The 18293-nt window shown below is 37.2% G+C and overlaps 2 protein-coding genes across 4 annotated transcripts; both read right to left on the bottom strand.

The window, feature by feature from the left end:
• Nucleotides 1–280: 280 nt before the first annotated feature.
• On the bottom strand, nt 281–6423 carry LOC107559161 (troponin I, slow skeletal muscle-like). Its single transcript, XM_016242903.1, has 7 exons — nt 6208–6423; nt 4457–4478; nt 4364–4370; nt 4225–4266; nt 3477–3608; nt 2995–3084; nt 281–385 (listed from the first exon to the last, which is right to left on the bottom strand). Exons 2-7 carry the CDS (start codon nt 4468–4470, stop codon nt 281–283), a joined length of 390 nt encoding a protein of 129 aa, XP_016098389.1. The 5' UTR covers nt 4471–4478; nt 6208–6423.
• Nucleotides 6424–10907: 4484 nt separating this feature from the next.
• Nucleotides 10908–15999, bottom strand: LOC107559178 (pleckstrin homology-like domain family A member 3). Of its 3 annotated transcripts, none has more exons than XM_016242933.1 (2): nt 15237–15999; nt 10908–10955 (listed from the first exon to the last, which is right to left on the bottom strand). In XM_016242933.1, exon 1 carries the CDS (start codon nt 15620–15622, stop codon nt 15239–15241), a length of 384 nt encoding a protein of 127 aa, XP_016098419.1. In that variant the 5' UTR covers nt 15623–15999; the 3' UTR covers nt 10908–10955; nt 15237–15238. The 3 variants fall into 3 exon arrangements, with proteins under 3 accessions (XP_016098419.1, XP_016098417.1, XP_016098418.1); XM_016242931.1 differs by lacking the exon at nt 10908–10955 and adding an exon at nt 12804–14225 and having other exon boundaries at nt 15238–15999; XM_016242932.1 differs by lacking the exon at nt 10908–10955 and adding an exon at nt 12804–14210.
• Between the last annotated feature and the right edge of the window lie 2294 nt (nt 16000–18293).

Here is an 18293-nt window from a genome sequence, read left to right on the forward strand (position 1 = left end):
TTATTCTCATAATACATTGGCACGCCCTTCCATTGACTCTTCCTAATAACTGAATATTGACATAATAAAAGATAAACTAGGCTAGTCATTATTTACTTATTGGCCACATGAAAGTTGCGTAATGATTTGCACCAATGCTGAGCAGTCTGAGCAGAATTACAATTATTATTGAAATAACAGTATATCTGGTATTTAATGGTATATTTAGAATGTAACTCTAAACCTAATCCTTTTTTGTTGCCAAACAATACATTGAGTGTTAACTTTACTAGACAAGGTTTCACTGGGTGGGGCCTTTTGCTGCATCGAACATCTTCTTTCTTCCTTCCATACCAGACATGGCCTCCACGTTCTTCCTCCAGTCGCTGTCCTCAACTGGCCTCTTCTGCAGAAAGAGACAGAAGTGATACTATTAACTAGCAGTTTTTGAACATGATTATATGATCAGCAAATGATAGAAATTCCATTGAATGGCACTACACTGAATTTTGGGTTTAGCCTTTTGGGTGATTCCACTTGAGTGAAAGATTTGAAAGGAAAATAGGTTATTTTTAAGGAATCGAGGTTCACTATTTCCCCACCATTGACAGAATTTTCCATCATTTACGAGATGGTAGGGGGCGCTATTACACATCTTCTGAAAGAGTACTGAATGTCTGGATCAAAACGCAGTGAAGAAGAAGCAGAAACAAGCAATCGCATTTGTAAGCAGATCTATATGTAAAATAAAGTGATCATCAAACATTAAACAGCAAATAAATCAAAACTGCCTAACGTTACCGAATTAAATGTTGACACAGGAAGTGGTACATGACTGTGTAAGCTTTGGAGGTGTTGATGGAAGCAATCTATTCCATCTATATTTTGATCATCTTTCTGAATTCCATCCTGACGTAGGGCCCTATTTTAACGATCTAAGCGCATGGTCTAAAGCGCACGGCGCAGGTGCACTCAGGGCGTGTCCGAATCCACTTTTGCTAGTTTAACGACGGGAAAACGGTCGGCGCGCCCAGGCGCATGGTCTAAACAGGTTGTCCCTATTCTCTTAATGAGTAATGGGTGTTTTTTGGGCGTAACGTGTAATAAACCAATCAGAGTTTCATCTCCCATCCCCCTTTAAAAGCCAGTTGCGCTCGCGCCATGGCGGGTTCTCTATTTATATGGCTGAATGTAATTTTTCATTTTTAAAAATGTTTGTGTGCTCCTGCGCATCCCTGTGTGTGTAATAAGCAAAGTGTACACGCGTTGTGCACCCGTCTATAGGCGCGTATTACTAACGCGCTCTTTAACTAACAAAGAAAAAATATTGCGCCAGACTTTAAACCAGGTTTGAGTTGGTCTATTGCGCAGTCTATTTCAGTTCCTCAAAATAGCAACGCGTCAAAAATGCGCCTGAACACACCTCTTTTTTTAGACCAGCACACCCATGGGCGCACAAATGCATTTGATATTTAAACAACGTGGCACAGGACGGGAAAATGAGAAATGCGTCGGGCTGACTGAAAGAATGCATGAAGCTAGAGTAAAACATAAAAACGTAGAATAAAAATGTTCAGATAGTCATCACTGCAAAATATTCTGAGGGGCCATGAAAGTTTTGTGAAAATTATCAAAAATGCTGGCGAGGGGAACTTTCTGTCATTTAGGAGAGAGAAGGGGGCGCTATTACACACAAACACAAAGAGTACTGAATGTCTGGATCAAAACACAGTGAAGAAGAAGCAGAAACAAGTGAGTGCATGTGTAAGCAGATGCTTATGTAAAATAACGCGGTCGTCAATTATTAAGCATTAGCAAGATGATTAGCCCCTGCTGGTAGATGTTGTAAATACACTGTATAGTTCTAAAAAGCATCTTTCTGCATTGAAGGTCATTCAAAACAAGCCATGTATTCTGATGAAATGTATAAAAAAGGTTTTAATAATCATAATAATATTCAAAATTAATCATTTACTTTTCGCTTGCAAGTTTCTGAAGTTCTGAGGATCTCGCTGTTCTTGGCACCTTTTCAGACATGAATGATTCAGTGGGTTGTTAGTCGCAATGAAGCAGAAGTAGCGACAGATCTTTTCTTACGTATTGTGATGGCACTTCAAGTGTAACGAATTGTGGAAAAAGAAAAGATGTAGGGCGGGACTTGGTTCTATGGATCATTGTTGATTGCGTGGTACTCAAATGAACACAGGTGAATGCAAGTTTTGATTTTGATTTAATGCCAAATTTTACTGCAATAAATTACATTTTTCTTTCTGATATGTGGCGCCAGTTTATCAGGAAGTGACGATTTGTTCTCTTCATCTCACTGGAATGAAAACGGTGATTTATGTGCAAATGTTTCATGCAATATTCCAATTTTGCGCATAAGTTAATTTAGCAACTTTGGATAGAAAAATAGCTAGTGACAACATGATGAATCCGGATTAAATTCATACTACACACATTCATACTAGCACTGTAGTACTCAGTATGCAATTTCGGACACAGCTCATGAATTAGTTTTGGAGAAGGCAATCCTATAATGCACTGCAATGAACAAATCCATTCAAAACAGCAAACTAAGCAAGAGAAATGATAATTATGAGCAAAATTCTTTCAAAAGTGAACAGTACATCTAAATATATTTCATAATAATTAAAATGTACTATTTTAGTCAATGTTTTTGTGTACTTTGATGCACTTTTTAAGCTGATAAGAGTGCCATGTTGTTAGCTTCCCAATAGCACTGTTTGTATGACACACAGTTGAAGTCTGTTTGCGTTATTCCTAATTAGGTTCCATTTCAGTTCATATGTTGCCTATGTAGCGAGTAGAGAGCAGGATAGCTCACATAGTTTTGGAACAAAAGGTGGAAAATTTCTTCCACCTTTTCATGAAATCGCAGTTACTCAGAACTGCACACTAATATTAGAATCCTACAAATAGAGCAGATGAAGACAGCAAGTTGTGACATTGTCCAGCTGGTTATTAAACTATGGCTTAGGTGGATTATCATACCTCACGCTTATTCAGTGAGACTTTGGCTTCAATATCATAGCGCTCCTCATCCACCACATCAATCTTAGCATGAAGCTCTTGACAGAGTTCCTAAAAGAGACAGAAATGTTAATCAGGAATCCTTTTTGATGTGAATGCGTATTATATTACACAGGTTGCCGACTCTGACAACATTATAAAGCTTAACCAATAGGTCTTTTGTTATAAGAAACCAAATATCATATGGCAATTTTCCTAGTTATCATTTTACCCAAACATACATCTCATAATAATGCCCATGGTTGGCTTTTTACATTGCAATTAATCAAATTAAGACATTTGCATAAGCCTTATGAAAGCTAATATGCAAATAAATAGGCAGAGTGGCGCAAGCAGCAGTGATTGTACCATTAGATTTCAAGTCGTGAGGATGTTCGTGTGGCACCAAATGAGCAAAACTGGAGGTGGAGTCTGGCGGTGGACTTAATTTGAACAACACTTACCTGAAGCTCAGCGAATGACATGCCCTGTGTCTGCAGAGGAGGAACTTTCTCCATCAGATACCTCTGCTTCTCCTCCTCTTTATCCAACACCTCCTGATCCAGCTCCTCCTTGGCTTTGGCCACCATCAGACTCTGAAAACACACAACTGTATGTCAATGGGACTGTTCCAATATCCACACTTTTGGTCTTTGCTTTTGACCAAATGTTCAAGTGGGCATGGAGAACTTTTAAATACCTGATGGACACTCTTAGAGTTTGCACTTCAAAATGAACTTATTATTGTCTGTTTAGTATCCCTATGTAACATAAGACACAGTGTATTAATTGTGGTGCTTCTAATTAACTGATAAAGAGCAGTTGCAAACATTTACTACCAAATTTTATGTAATAGCCTAATTAATTTGATGAATGATGGGATACGCTTAGCCTCAAATACCACTCTGAAGTGGATTCAGTTTTCTTTAAGGGACTATTCTTGGTCATTTTTCAGTCCTGGGACAGTCTTGCACACTTATTTTCAAGACTCCAAGTGTAGATATTGGGACAGGCCCAACATTGGTTAAGACACATTTCTGCCATCTAGTGGTGTGTTCCTGTTCTTATGAATTAGTGTTTTGAACAAACCTCTTACCTCCAAGTATTGCAATTTATATCATAACTCTTAAATCTCAAATAGTGCTGCTTGTTAAGAGGGGCGAATTATATATATGAAAGTAAATGTTGAATTTATATGAGCTGCAAACCAACCTTTAGCATAAGCTTTCTTGAGGCTGAGATCTTGGATTTCCTCTGGGCCAGAGATGTGAAAGTTATAACACAGTACAGGTAGTACAGATGATCAAATAATCTAAGTTTTAGTTATTAGAGGAAATAATGCATAACTTACCTCTTGCCTGAAAATACAGCATAAAATGTACGTTAGTATATACTGACAACTTATTAGGAGATATTATTGTTGGTCTTAGAGAGCCACACTTACCCTTGTTCAGGCATCTTGGCAACTAAAAAGAGAGCAAAATCCTTTTATTCAATGTTTTCTAGATGAATTTGACACATGAAATCAAATTGAACTCAGTACTCCCACTGAATGGATTTATGAATACATCACGGCCACATCCTGTCCTCCTCTGACCCACTCACATTTTCTGCATATCTCTAGTCAGTGCACTGTAAAAAAAAAACTGTGACATTTACGGTAAAATACCGGCAGCTGTGGTTGCCAGAACTTCACCGTAAAAAATATGGTAGCAGCATTTTAGGTTTTACAGACTTGACTTAAATTCACAATAAAATACTGTATTTCATTAACTGATGCAATGTTAATAAACCAACACATTGAAGTACTAAAATCTGATTTGTACCATTGAAATGCACAGATAACCACCAAAAACTGGTGGTGATGAGAAAGTCACATGATGAACCGAAGCTCATCATAAACAGCTTTTCTACGAGCCGAGGAGGGCAATACTTATATATAGAAGGTGCACAGTGTCATTCACACAAACACTAAACCCCATCATGCTGACACACATGATACTGAAATAATGCAATAAACATTAATTTAACAACATTAGACGTAAGATTAAACCCTAGTGTACACAACTGATAAGAAAAACTAAGAAGAAACATGTTATTTCAACAAAAAAACATCAAATATGAAGTGCCATGCAGGGAATTCTGAGTGTCAATTTACGGTTTTTCACTGTAAATTATACAATGACTTTTTCTTTTTCACTTCCAAAAAACTTATTTTTAACAGTATTTTACTGTGAAATCACATTAAATGTAATTACATTTATTCCCCGAATATAGTATGGAAACTTACTGTTAACCAGTTAACAGGTTTTTACTGTAGCATTTTACAGTCTTTTACTGTTAAAATCATTAACAGTACAATCCTTTTTTACAGTGTGACCGAAACGCCCCTCAAACAAAGTCATGAGTGATCCTACTACTTTATCAGCAGCTGCATTAACACAAAGAGCAAGAATTTGGACCTGTCCGGTTCCACAAATAGAAAGTTATCTAAAGAGGTGAAGCATTTGATGAAGGGTGAATTTTGGAAAAAAATTAATAAATGCTTGAGGTTGCAAGAAAATTGTCAATTACTCACAAATATGAACACAGGAGTAAAAAAAATGACAATAATGTAATATTTAATATAGTATGGTATAATATAATAATATATAGTCCATCAGTTCTCCAAACTGATTGTCTTATGTAGGGTAAATTATTATATGATATATGATATGATATAATATAATATAATATGATATGATATTGTATTGTATTGTATTATATTATATCATATCGTAATATCATATAATATTCTTAAACATTTCATCTGCAGAAATTATTCACAATAAACAGTAGTCCTCCTCTTGATGAGTTACATCAACTTAATTGATAAAACTATTAATTCTGTTAAATTATATTTCTTTAATGCATCCTATTAACCCATATAATTGCCTGACCATTATGAAAGACCTTATTAACTATGAAAATTATGAAAATTTCAGGATGAAGAACACTGATAAAAATCTAAGTCTAGAATATAGAGTAATGTAGAATAAATGTAGAATGAAATATCTAAATATAGAAATGTATACAAAAAAAACAAGAGTAAATCAAAATTAACGGAGAACTGTTTACATGTAGTTTATCATGAAATATACTATGTTTAAATGTCTATTGTGATCAGCAGATTTCCCATCAGTAGAAGCATCTTACCTTACAGTGTGTTTGTATTGTGTTGTCCTCAATCTGATAATTGATAACAGAATAGAGATGTGCTCCCTTATTTAACCCAGAGAGTCTCTGTATCTCTAATCTGTCAGTGGAGGATATTATTAGAGCACAGATCTTTCACTCTCTCTCTCTCTCCTTGTCTGTCCGTGTCTAGGTTCATCTCATGGCTCCACGGCTCTTTACTATCTGTCTGTCTGCTGTGCCAGTGGACCATCACTGGTCTGGCTTATCTGCTCAGAGCCGATTCGTCTGCTGTGCTGTGAAATGTCAATATACAGTGGCTCCAAAAAGAATTTAGACACTTAAGCCGTTCTTAATGATGGAATGTCATTGTATTAGATATAAAACATCAAAACAAATGTTGCTAAAGCTTTTCTCGGGACTAACACCACTTTTCTAAAGCATTTTACTGGCAGGGATTTTTCCACACAGGTGTCCTATTGGAATAACCACAGGTGATCATTACATTAACTATCAACATGATTCAGTAACATCTGGCAACCAGAAAAATGTCAGAATTAAAGGAATAGTTCACACAAAATATGAAAAATTGCTGAATATTTACTCACCCTCTGGTCATTCAAGATGATAGTTTGTTTCTTCGTAGGAACAGATTTGAAGAAATGTATCATTACATCACTTGCTCAGCAATGGATGCTCTGCAGTGAATGGGTGCCGTCAGAATGAGAGTCCAAACAGCTGACAAAAAACAATACAGTAGTAATCCACAAGTAATCCACACCACTACAGTCCATCTTGTGACGTGAAAAGCTGTGTGTTTGTAAGAAACAATCTATCATTTATCATTGTCACTTCTGGCTAAAATATGACTCCATAATCCATAATCTGCTTTCTCCAGTGAAAAAGGTCCATCTCCTGTTTTTCTCTCACATCAAAATCCACCCACATATTTGTTTAGAACTGTTTTGGACTGTTTTCACTTGTAAGCGGTGCTTGATCTGTGTATATTTCATTGGATTCAGACTAGACACATTATTTTACTGGAGAAAGCAGATTGAGGACTCATGTTTTAAATGGAAGAGACAGTTTGAAGTTAAAATGGTCTATAATGATGGATTTGTTTCTTACAAACACACAGCTTTTCACTTCACAAGATGTTAATTTATTGGAGTGGTGTGGATTACTTGTGGATTACTGTGAAGTTTTTTTTAGCTGTTTGGACTCTCATTCTGACGGCACCCATTCACTGCAGAGCATCCATTGGTGAACAAGTGATGCAATGCTACATTTTTCCAAATCTGTTCCTTTGAAGAAACAAACTAGAATCTTGAATGGCCTGAGGGTGAGTAAATTTTCTGCATTTTTTTCATATTTTGTGTGTACTGTTCCTTTAATTCTGAAATTTTTCTGGTTGCCAGATGTTAGTGGATCCATTGGTGAGCAAGTGATGCAATACATTTCTAATAAATGCTTACATTAAAATTCACTTAAGAAAGAATGTTTTGCTCTGGGTGTATTGTGTGTTTGTGTGTGTGTGTGTGTGTGTGTGTGTGTGTGCGCGCGCGTGTGTGTGTGTGTGTGTGTGTGTGTTTTAAATCCAGCACCTGTTGAGCAGCAGGACACATTCCTCTCCTCACAGATCCCCCTGCAGCGCTGAAGCATCTCACCCAAACCCTGATCCACTCATGCTGACCTAGAAAAACACTGACACAGCATGAAGGTCTCACTTAATTTGTGCAATTGCTATGAATATGTATTTTTGGAATAGTACAGTAAAGATACGGTATGCCTGAAGAAGAGGAGACAGCACGGGGGAATAGGGTAAAAATTGTACTAAGATATCATCATATTTCCCCAGTTGATTGATTACTGTTACGTATCCGGTCCATGAACTTCCGTCTGCTAGCCATCAGTGGCCACCCTTTCCATTTTCATTGACTCTCGCACTACACACTGTTGCATATCACATATATCACACATATTATACTACATATCACACCGGACTACATATCCCATCATTCATTGCACTGATTGCACACAGCACTGATTGCACACAGCTGTTTCATATCACTCACTCACTATTTAACACTCCATCTCACTCCTTCTAACTGCCGAGTATTGTATGCGCTTATTGCCAGCAGTGATAGCTACTCTACAGAGCCCTCGTTAGCTGCCTAGCCTAGCCTAGCCTAGCCTAGCCTAGCCTAGCCTAGCCTAGCCTGGTCTAGTCTAGTCTAGTCTATTTTCTCGGTTTCTGATCTTTGCCTGTTTTCCTGGATTTATCCCTTTAGTCTTGCCCTTTTGATTCTGTTCGCCGTTCGTTGACCTTCGCTAGCCTTAGGATTATTCTTGTGTCTTGCCCGCCATATACCTGTTTGCCATTGTTCGACCCTGCCTGTTTTTCTGACCTCTCTGCTTTTCATAAAGCTTGCACATGGATCCGAATGTCTCACGTCTTGTCAGCCCCGTAACAATTACATTAAGAATCGCAAACTTTTTTTTACATTACAAGTTTTCAATGTTATGTGTAAATATGCAAATGTGGCATTATCTAATTGAATATGCACTAATTTGCATAATTTTCCAGAACAGAAATCTGAACGTTGTATATAGCGAGGTTCAAAATTCTTGTTTAATTTTGTTGACATATACTCTAGAACTAAAACATTTTTTTTAGAAAGTTCATTTTATCACTTTATAAATCTGAAAATACTGCCACCACGTTTTTAGGAAGAACATGTTGAATAAAACCAGGCGATTGATATATGGACAAACTCCTCTGTAAAACCTTCAAAATATAGATATGAATACAGTATTATAAGTGTATGGTGTATTTAAGTGCTGCTGAAACAGATATTTCTGACTCATTTTGAGAAAATGGACTGTAAAGATATGCACTGTATTGTACAAGTGTACAGTCGCAAATAATAAACACTTAAAAGTGTATTTTGGATGTTTTCTTTCCATTAGTTTGAAACAACATGTTATGAAAAGCCATATAACCCCAAATCTCAGAACTAACCGGTGCATGAAGAATCAATGTTTTTGCCTGTCATGCCTCATCACATTTCAGTGTTGGTTTTATGAAGCCACTTGTTACAGTGGCCTGTAACACTAGACCTGACCTTAGATCAACAAACCAGCATGTTTCCATCACATAGGGTCAATGTTATAAAAATATATTTAGACTAAAGTCAGACTGACGTCACGTCATACAACAGCAGCCACGCTCTGCCAGAGAATCAGTCATTCATTCAGTCCTCCTGTGTGCCAGAGAACCTGCAGCAGGGCTTTATCTATCTGGATCATGTCAACAGATGCTTCTTTGTAAGTGTTACTTCACCCTCAAAAATAAAAAAATATTATATATATATATATATATATATATATATATATATATATATATATATATATATATATATATATTTCATTACATTACATTAGATAGACATTTAAACATCAGTCCACATGATTTTGAGTCAGTCTGCCCTCTGCTGGAGATCTATATGCACTGTCATCCAATCAATTGTGACTTTTTGAAATGTATTATGTAACTCAGGGATTCCCAAACTCTTTGTCAGTGAAAATATTTATTTGAAGTACCCCTGAGATTTTAAGCTAATATTTGAATAATTTAACAACACATTTTCATGTTCAGAGTTCTCTAATGTTGGGTAATGGTCCCACGACATTCAGCTAAACAAATAAAATATTCAATTTTTCGTGTGTGTGTTTTCATTTTGGTCGTTTTATTTTACATTTATTTAAATATGTATTTAAATACATTTAAACATTTGATTAATGAGGACTAACCCACCCACAATCTTTTGGGAAACCCTGACAAAATATAATATAACTTATTAAATATGTACCTATTAAAAATATATCATTTCATAAATATTGAACACGTTGTAAATGAATATATACATTATTAATATTAAACGAATAATTAAAATATACAAACATTGGCTGCTGTACAAAAATGAAGGCTACCAATGCACTAATTAAGTCTAACTTTCCATGTATACATATATTACCATACATTTTAATAAGTTCACAGGATTCACACTTGATTTACAGAGATCATTCAAGGAAAGTATCTGTTTTCTGTTTATTAAACGCAAGAGCAGCAGGTTAAAGAGGCGCGCTGAATTCATCAGGCTCACACCCGTCTGCTATTTTAACACAGTTTACACACACATGGTCTCTCTGCTCCTCACATGCCTCTGTCAATGACGCACACAACCTTCTGGAATGTGTCTAGAGAGAGACGGGACAACCACAGTCCAGAGAAAAAACAAACAGCATATTAACCTGAAGTTTTCTGCTTCTTTTGTTTTCATTGAAGAGACAGTCCATCCAAAAGTACAAATTCTGTCACCATTTACCCCTCATGTTGATCCAAATCCGAATGACTTCTTTCTTCTATGAAACACAAAAGAAGATACTTTGAAGAATGTTGATAAAAATTGAACAATCTGAGAAAATAAGGTGCACCTTTGTACCTTATTCACCCTAAAGGGTGCATATTAGTAGCTAAAATCTACATATTTGTACCTTTCCTGCAGTGTTTATTATCAGAGCTCAGCTGTTGAACACACTTCACATGGCTGTATCACTGCATCTCATTTCTCTCATGACTCGTGAGTGTGTTTGGGCGTGAATCCGTATCCATGCCACCGTGTGCTGCCTCTAACCCCATTGAAACCGACACACCTTTGGGAAAAGATGCCACAGCATGTCCAGGTGCAGACTGAAGCATTATGCAACTGGGAGAGACATTCAACAGGAGTCAAATGAGGCAACCTTATTCACTTTGAACATTATGACATGATGTATTTAGAGTAAATAAATCACTACACATTTATAGCTCTTATCTACTTCTGAAGGACTTTTGCGATGGAGCGAATGAAAGCTTAGCAACCTCTCCAGAACAATTAGTAGCCTGTATATTGGTCTAATTACAGTTACACTATATACACACACTCAAAGAGGACTTTATTCTGAAACTGCTGTGCACAAGCCATTGCGTACATGTGGGCTGTAAGGAAGCTGCCAGACAGCTGAGTCATCTCAAGACTGTGGCTTTTTTTAACAGAGCCTCCTCAGAAGCTCTGGCTCTGGGGTTTTCCACACACACAATCTGCCTATTATTGCAAGGCCGCAGGCACAGCCCAGGGCACCGAACGGCCTGAAGAGATGAGACCAGAGCTGTACTGGAGAGAGTCGAATATGGCAGTCGCTGGGTGCCTACGCAGTCTTCAATGCTGCCTACACATTCAGCAGGGGATGTTAGTGGAAGGTCGCTCGAGTGTATTGGTTAATTTGGAACGGATTGCAAAGTCATAATCGCAGAGTCATACGACTAGAGTTACAGACACTGATGCCTATGCGTGTGTTTGTTGAGGTTTTTAATTCTAGTATTTCAACCAACAGTCAGCCTAAGTTTTTGACGGACATGTTAAGATGCATGAGGGGTGAGGTGATTTTTTGGGGGTTTTATATAACATAATGGAGGCGTTCAAAATGCCATTTGCCTCGTTCATTATACTTATTTTACAGAATGAAGTTTATTTAGTGGCTTAAATAAATTATATGTTACTCAGAGACTGACATGATTGGCTTTTCAAAAATGTTACATTCACCTGTCACAAATTCATTGGAAAGGATAATGCACAAACATGTTTTAACTGTCCCTTATAACAAAGATCTTTTAAACCCATGAAAATGCAGATCCTGTTGTAAATAATAGTGAAACAACAGTGAAAAATTACTAGAAATGACCTGTTGTAAATAATGAAATGAAAATGGTAATGAAAAATTACCTCTAGCAGATATATACAGTATTTATATATATATATATATATATATATATATGTGTGTGTGTGTGTGTGTGTGTTTTAATATATTTTATATTAAAATATTTGTAATATGAATAACATATTTTACAATAACACATTTTGTTATATTTTAATATATTAATATATATTTTATATTAATATAATATATGCTGATTCAATATTGAAAACAGTTGTGTGGTTTAATATTTTTTGTGTGGAAACAGTGACTTTTTTTTCAGGCTTCTCTGATAAACGGGCATTTTGAAAGATCAGCATTTATTTCAAATATACATCTTTTCTAACTATTCAACTGTCTTAGCTGTCTCTTAATTTAAAGTTTGCTGAATATAAGTATTCATTGTGAAATGTATATAGATATAAACGGCATATTTAAAATAAAATATATCATTTGAAGTTGAAATATAAATATGCATATACATAAAACTGCATATTTGAACATACAGTGGGTACGGAAAGTATTCAGACCCCCTTACATTTTTCACTCTTTGTTATATTGCAGCCATTTGCTAAAATCATTTAAGTTCATTTTTTTTCCTCATTAATGTAGAATCTGTCATTCTCAAAATCTCTGTATCTGTTGCTATCTTTAATATGAAACATGGTTTGTTTATATCATATGTCTTTTTAACTGTTATGTGTCTCATGGCCACCATAATAACATTGTAACGGCGTAAAAACCACATACACATTTTAGACCCTGACTCTTTTTACTTTAGTCAAACTGGAACTGATGCTCAATGTTGATGGATAGTATCTACTTTACCTGTAGTGATTTATCGATGTTCTTTATGCTTCAGACTGAACTAATATAACCATTCCGAGTAATTAGTTGTATATTATAGTTTGCATTTAACATTGTTTTTCCCTGCTCTTCATAATCAGATCTGACATGTGATGATTTCATCAGATTCTCAGTGACTTTGAACGGATCTTTCACGGTCTGTCATTACAAGGTTGATATTTATTAAGATAACAAACCGGTTATGGCATGTTTCAGATTAATACTACACTTCCCTTCACGCCTCAGTTTGTTAAAGCAGCAGTGCAGCACTTAACTTCCACAGATTACTGCGCAATAGCAAAACATATTCATCCTGACGAAAAAGCCCTGTTTGACAACTTCTTTGATGGCCTTGCTGTGAAACTGACAGCTGGGGAAAGAAGGCAAGGCGGGACATTATTAGTCAGTGAGGCCATTGTCCGGGCATGTGCTGCAGAGACACTTGAGGTTGAGATTCGAGAACGCGACTGAGAGCTAAAACACTGCTTCTAATTAGCAGTAAAAATCCAGCTGTTGCCTCAGGCCTCGAGAAACTAATTAAGAGAGATTCACACCGATATGTCTTACAAAGCCACAAAATCATTCTTTTTATTTGGACAATGTGTACCTAATGACATAATGAGCTTTGTGCAGAATGCATTTCCTCTATAATCTTTTTTAACCATCACAATGCAGACTATTATTTTCTAACTTTGGCAACCGCTCGGCAGAATATGGAGAAAATTGTAGTAATAATAGCATTGCCCAATGGAAAAATAAAACAAAAACACATCCATCAAGTTTTCCGTCCAGTCGGGATACATTCCAAGGAACAGCAGTCTGGTCTTCCTGCCGTGCTTGGTGTGCGTTTGAAAACCTTTACAAGTGAATGAATCCAGATTCACTGTTCAAATACTTCTGAAATGTTAAACAGTGCAGCTGTGAGTCATACTTCATCTATGGTTAACGTCTCCTAAAGCAGCATCATGCTTTCACTTATAATACTGAGCGTAAGTCCTCCATTTAGCATGAGGTAAATGTGTCTCTTAAAAGTGTAATGTCCATGCCAAAATCCACTCTGGGGTTGTGAACATAGCATTGAATTATGGTGAAGAGCAATCCATTGGGTCTCTGTTGCTGTTGATTTCTGAACTAAAAGTGCATGGGAAAACTCCACTGTGTACAAAACATCCTTGGCCTAACACCCACATGCACAAATCCATCCGCTGTGTGTGCGAGCACGCCAAGAGGTGTCACTTTGAAAAACGGTGGAAGCACAAAAGAAAAGATATATGTGAGTTTTAAAGTTCTCTGCATTTTTCATCAGGTGTTTTCTTAACATTGGGCTCCTGCCTTCACGTTCTTGTCCACAGTTTCTCTCTCTTTTGGATCCGATCCTGTGTCTAGGTTGAGAAATCGGGGGGGATACAACAGTTATACTGCATTAGTGGAGCATTTCGATACTTATGAGATGTGGAAAGAATTACAGATGCATCCAGTTAAATCACATTTTTTGTATTTATATTTTCCATGCATAAATGGAAATGGCATATTCTGGCTATCCAAACTGTGTGTATTTGTAATGCATGATTGCAAATTATTTTTACAGCGAATAAAATCTAGTATCTGGGTTTAACTCCACGTTTCATTCAGCATTATCTAATTGCTTTTGCTTTATGCATGGGAGCTGATCAAGCACGAATGCCTTATAAATACCAAAATGTCTTTTGGATTTTCTAATACAATCTGGAACCACTAATGGGATCAAATAATAACTTTAAAACATCCTATTGAATAACCCGAATAATCCAACTGAATTTTATATACATTTATTAATATTGTATGTGCCTTGGAAACCCTTTTGAATTGAATTAATGGCAGGACAATCACTTTGGGAGTTATTGGTGTGTTTTTTTTATTATTCAATTTGATGTTCCATAGGAGTAGTTTTCCTATTGGAGAAAATGAATGGCATTGGTGTTTTAAAATGTTTTTTTTTTTTATATTCAATTTGATGTTCCGTAGTTTTCCTATTGGAGATGCGCTTTAAAATATTTTTGTAATGGGCTACTTTTATTTTATGATATGTTGGAATTTTAAGCAAACTCCCAATATGGTCCTTTAGAATTGGTTCCAAATTATCATCAACATTCCAATTGGAAATTCTTATCTTTTTTGGGGGGGACTCAGGCAACTCTTCCATGCAAAACCTTTAGTAAAGCCTCTTAAGACTATAAAGGAATATTTAGTCATGATTTTCCGTGTGTCGGACCGGACAGAGCGGTCTTTCATTGAGCTCAATCCAGCATGAATAGCAGATGTTATTCAGGATAATAAGAATGTTCCTGAGAACGCTTCACCATACTAAGAGCACACAAGCAGCCCTTCCAGAATAAACGCTGATCAACATCAACATCAGCAGTCTTTACCCTCAGAGCTCGACGTCTCCCTCCCCGCAGCTGCCCGCATGTGACAGATGTCGGTTCCTGCCGGACTGAACGGCGACGCGGTTTTTGAAGCGCACCAGCGCGAGCGCGATCTCCGCGTTCCACGCCGTGCCCTCCTGCTGGCACCTGAAGTCAATCTCCTTCCCGCCGTTCATCACGATGGTGAAGTACACCAGACCCCGTTTATACTCCACGCAGTCCAGCGTGGTCATCTGCTCGAAGAGCATCTCTTTACCGCTCTCGCCTTTACAGTCGTACAGACGGAGCCCGTCCTCTGACAGAACGCACCGCTTCTTCTTCCACAGCTGCAGCACTCCATTACTCCTCTTCTCCAGACAGCCGTCCTTCATGACTTTACACTGGTTCATTCTGAATGAAGGTTGGTGTGAAACCAAAAGCAATCGTTATTGGAATCGGCGAAGCGTTCGCTGCTGTTTTCGCGTAGCGTTAACGACCGAACATTGCACGCAAACGCGCTTAACCGCTGTGCGCCCACTAAATACAGTATAAAACGCCTTCATTTATTTCGTTTCGCTCAACTTTAAAGGTTTCTGCTGAAAATGGTCCCTCTAAAGAACCCGTTCCTGATTCTAACGCATCGTCGCCGCATTGCCGCCAGACTCCTCGATGGCTAAAGATCAATTTCCGACTTTTATATATTGTTACAATCTACTTGGAAGTCCCATAATCCGGGCATGTTGGTACTTGCTCCTGTGAAAGCGACTCTTCTCGTGTTTCTGAAGGCCCCCCCCCCGGTCGTGACGTCATGGGGATTAGTCCTACTTGAAGTCTGGAATGCTGCTGCTGCTGCTGCTGCTGCTGCCTGATACACATTAGCTTGTGCGTCCATTCATGTCAGCACATCTTTACTTCAGACGGCTTTTTTTGTGAAGGGCCTTTCTTTTATTCCACTGAATCACTTTGACGGGACACTTAACGTCTGACTGCTGTTATTATTATTATTATTATTAGTCCCTCAGTCAAAGCGCTTTTACAGAATTTCTGTCATAATTTAGAACTAAAGGATCCTATTCATATTTTTATATAGCCTATGATCCCAGTACAACGCAAAAAAATGAAACTAGATCTTTTATAAAACTGGTAATAGGGTTTTGAAATGTTAATAGTCTCCATAGGACAAAAAGAATCCTTTAATTCCTACAATTCTACTAAAAACAAGATCACAAAACACAAATATGGGTTCTGGTGAAAAATGACAAATTGTAAAAATTGTATTAAATCTAAATAAATAAAAAGAAAGAAAGAGAACAATATAGGTTAGTGTGAATATTTACTCTTCAAACACACTACTTCAACGCTTTTTTCGGTATAATAACTCAGGCCAAATTCTCCCATTATCTTTCAGTGCACTTGGGATTTTTATGCTATACCAAAAAACTTTACCAAAATGGACACGATCTTTGGCTGGTGGAGATTTGTGGCTTGTTTTTTTTTAGGTGCTGACATGCTCGGTGCCATGTCATACCTCACTTAAACAATGTGCCTTCCCAAATAAAGTATTTTGCCCATGGACTATATTTTCCAGATAAAATAATCATATGCATGTCATATGCATATCAGCAAATATGCAAAGTAGCCTGTATGCGAAGTTAAAGTCCCTATGAAATCAAAATTAAAGTTTTTTGGGTGTTAGTATCATTATGTTAGTCTTAAGGTTATCTATAAGGCAGTGTACTCCAAAACAGTGACAAAATTCGCATTTAGAAGATATAAGCATTCAAAGCTTGCAGTTCGTCACTTCCGCCAAAACGGCTCAACGATTTTTTTGACGTCACATCGTACTTCAGCTTCTCATCAAACTTTCTGTCCAATCAAATGCTCTCTAGAATCCCCTACACTATAAAATAGACGCTGAAGACGCGGCTGAGATCGGTCACTTGTCCACATAATTAGTATTTTCTGTACAGTGAATGGCACGTAGTGCGCTATATAGGGGACAGGGAACGATTCAAACAGTGTAAATATGCTTTCCATTGAGGAAACAAATAAGTCTGGTTTCGCACTGTCAGGCTAACCACCGCACCGCGCACACACTCTGCTCCGGTCCAGAGACACGATAGCACGGAGCGGATCACATGCACGAGTCGGCGCAGACCACAAAATGTATCGGAGCTATTTGAATTCTACACAGAGTGCTATATTTTATAGCAATATGGATGAGATTGTGGCTGGCATACCCTGTCAAATGTGGCTTTACAGAGCTCAACGGCTCTGAACGGCTCTAGCCCAAGCTGTGATATAAACGAACACTATTGGCTATTTTAAAAAGGGGCGGGCTGCTTGATATGTCCCGCCCTGTCTTCCTGTTTCAGTTAAAATGACGTCAATACAGAGTAACGCTGCGTGTTTCTAAGCATTTCAGGGGACCTTTAATATTAAAAAAATGTATGACATGTTGTCACATTATTTATTATTTGGTGTTTTGTTGTTGAATGCCTGATCAAATAAATCCATTACGAATTTGCTGAAAAAACCTAAAGAGTCTTTTTACTCTGTTCAAATCAGAAAGGTCTTTCTTCTGAGTCTCAAACTCTTGAGAACAGCAGGAAGTGAAACTCATCCGATAGTGTTTGTCCGTGCTAATGATACAACTAAAATGGAATGATGAACATGTTTGAAAGTCACTGGTCGTGAGAAGTAGGCGCTCTTTTCATAGCTGAGTTATTTCAGGACATTATTGTGCATTCTGTCCACCAGAGGACAATCTTTTCCTCTTCTTAGCATTCAAATCTTATTTCGGAGGGTCCATGCCATGTTGTTTCAAGAGTATCAGGCCACACATTAAAAAAAAAACATTTAGGTCATTTGCTCTAACTGGAAACAGTGTCATCAGTCTTACATTATCACTGGAAAATACAAAGACGTAGGCTACTTGAATTGTGCTGAACATTCATCCACATTTGCTACAAATAGAATGCACGACTACAGCAGGATTTTAACGCTATGAATGAAACCTATATTAATGGCTGTATAATTTGTAAATATTTGCCTGTCTGTCTTTCACAGATGGAATGTGCT

The sequence above is a fragment of the Sinocyclocheilus grahami genome, unplaced genomic scaffold, assembly GCF_001515645.1.
Source record: "Sinocyclocheilus grahami isolate Dianchi unplaced genomic scaffold, SAMN03320097.WGS_v1.1 scaffold676.1, whole genome shotgun sequence".
NCBI classification, from domain to species: domain Eukaryota; kingdom Metazoa; phylum Chordata; class Actinopteri; order Cypriniformes; family Cyprinidae; genus Sinocyclocheilus; species Sinocyclocheilus grahami.

What these genes read in the sequence shown, in the direction of transcription:
- LOC107559161 (XM_016242903.1), bottom strand. An exon ending in CAAGAAAGCTTATGCTAAAG is followed by an intron (nt 3,609 to 4,224) that starts GTTGGTTTGCAG and finishes GTGTGTTTTCAG; the next exon opens with AGTCTGATGGTGGCCAAAGC. An exon ending in TGTCATTCGCTGAGCTTCAG is followed by an intron (nt 3,085 to 3,476) that starts GTAAGTGTTGTT and finishes TGTCTCTTTTAG; the next exon opens with GAACTCTGTCAAGAGCTTCA.
- LOC107559178 (XM_016242933.1), bottom strand. Translation starts at nt 15,622, where the DNA reads ATGAACCAGTGTAAAGTCATGAAGGACGGCTGTCTGGAGAAGAGGAGT.